Source organism: Schistocerca serialis, chromosome 1 (assembly GCF_023864345.2).
Source record: "Schistocerca serialis cubense isolate TAMUIC-IGC-003099 chromosome 1, iqSchSeri2.2, whole genome shotgun sequence".
Lineage (NCBI taxonomy): Eukaryota > Metazoa > Arthropoda > Insecta > Orthoptera > Acrididae > Schistocerca > Schistocerca serialis.
Genome location: NC_064638.1, coordinates 180,428,953 through 180,431,092, shown reverse-complemented (window position 1 = coordinate 180,431,092; position 2,140 = coordinate 180,428,953). Strand labels below are relative to the sequence as shown.

Sequence of the window (2,140 nt, the reverse complement as noted above, 5' to 3'; positions counted from 1 at the left end):
TCATAGAAAATCACCATTTGTTGAGCTGTGTAGCAACACACGCACAGTACCGATGGATGGATGTGGTACCACCACAGCCTGTTTTGGTATTGGTTGAATTGTGGAAGTTGAGCCCGCAGGCAGAAATGCAAACTAAGTTACAGTAAGTAATTTATAAGGAGCTGTGACAAAAATAAACAATGGCATAACACAGAGGTGCACTAATATCTTGATTCATAGTACTCACTATTCCTCGGGCTGTGTTTCAGCACATACGATGTAGCGAGAGACGGACTAGATACCACCTCAGCCTGTTTTGCTATATGCTGAATCATGGGAGTTGAGCCTGCAAGCAGAATTGCAAACCGGATTGCTGTAACTTACAAGGAACTATGGCATAAAACTAGAATGATATTTTATAACAAAAAGGTACATTAATACCTGGATTTATAATACTCACGATTCGTCGGGCTGTGCTGTAGGGCACATGCTGTAATGGGGAATGGACCTGCTACACCCTCTGTATTTTTTATTGTTGGTTGCTTTTGAACAGCTGAACCTGCAAACAGTATATTATATTAGACTGCTGACATTAACAGATAATAGAGCACTGGTTAAGTTTTACTTATAGCTCAGGCGGCGTGGTGCTGTGATACTGGCAATGACCGTTTATTTATTCTGTATATTTTGTTTCTTGTAAATACTTGTTCTAAATGTTTGCTATACGAGGATAATTAAATTACTGAGCAAACAAGGGTACATACAAGAACCTGACAACTAGAGAACAGGAACAGCATTAATTATTTACTTCATAATTGATCATTGCCATCAGCAGCACACTATGCCACTTGAGTCATACGTAGAATTTTACCAGACTGCTTCATTACAAGCATTTTTTGCTGCAGGGATGTACGTTGTTGGGAGGGGAAGGGGGCGGGGGCACTAGTAACATACCTTCTTCCACAAGTGCATCTTCTTTGTCTGCCAGTAGAGATAATTTGATCAAACTGGATTCTTCTGAATTTGGTAGCACCAGGGATGCATTATTACTCCTTTTGTTTTTCTTTGTAGAGTACAGTCTACGTTGAGGTAAAATCTTTTGTGATTGTTTCCTTTCTATCTGCAGCGGTGCCTGTTTCTGCTGCAACATTCCGACAGCTACAGTTGCCTTTAGTGATGATAACATTTTTTTAGCAGTTTCTAAGTCATTTGAGGTCAGCTCAGATACAATACCAGAAAACTCTGCGATAAGTTCCCTTCTTTGGACTGACAAAGGTACAGAATCATTAACACTTTTTTTCGTTACCTCCGCTAGTATTTCTGTTTTCTCGTCTACAACAGAAATATCTTCACTCTCAGTAAGTGTAACTTCACTATTTCTTAGGTGTTCAGAAGGTTGCTGCTTTAACTGAATCTGGCAAACACTATGTATGTGCTTGCACATATTCCATTTGATGGTATAGTCAATACATGTACAAGAATACCTATGAATGCAAGCCCTGCATTTAATGCACATCAATCTGCAGTTGCACTGAAAGTCATTATCATATACAAAATAATCTTTTGACCTTCTTGAAGAAGAACGCACTTTCCAACCAGAAAACTCCATAGTAATGAAGTCCTCCTTAATATTATTCCGATTTATGCCGAAGCCGAATGTCCTTAAGTTTACTCGTCAGTTTACCTTTATTTAGCACAATAAGCCTGTCAAACAGCTTGTGCTTCACAAATGACATCAATGCAAAAATAGCTTTGTCTAAACGCTTGACACATTTACTACCTAGATATATATATTTAATAGTGTGATGTATTCTTTCTATATGCATGTTGGTATTGATTCCAGCATTCAATCTATGGCAATATGCCCAACAATTTGCATTCCCAACATAGTTGTCTCGGAAGTATGTGGCAAATTGAACTGTATTAGGATCACATTCCAATCTCTCTAGCACAATATTTAACATCTCATCAAATGAATCTACATCCTGCTCATGCATCAAAGTTCTGATTTGCTTGTATACTTCACCTTGTTTTTCTACACCTTGAATCTTACATTTGATATTCTTCCTCCAACATCTATCAACATGCCATGTACAATAAAGTCGCATAGATGGAGCTGCCATGACATCATTCCATGCAATAAAGAAAGACTCGGCCAAAT

The 2,140-nt window shown here is 38.3% G+C and overlaps 1 protein-coding gene across 1 annotated transcript; it reads right to left on the bottom strand.

Annotated features, from left to right (window-relative positions):
• Positions 1-200: 200 nt before the first annotated feature.
• On the bottom strand, positions 201-1,588 carry LOC126458495 (uncharacterized). Its single transcript, XM_050095625.1, has 3 exons — positions 934-1,588; positions 440-538; positions 201-325 (listed from the first exon to the last, which is right to left on the bottom strand). The coding sequence occupies exons 1-3, from the start codon at positions 1,586-1,588 to the stop codon at positions 201-203; spliced, it is 879 nt and encodes a 292-aa protein (XP_049951582.1).
• Between the last annotated feature and the right edge of the window lie 552 nt (positions 1,589-2,140).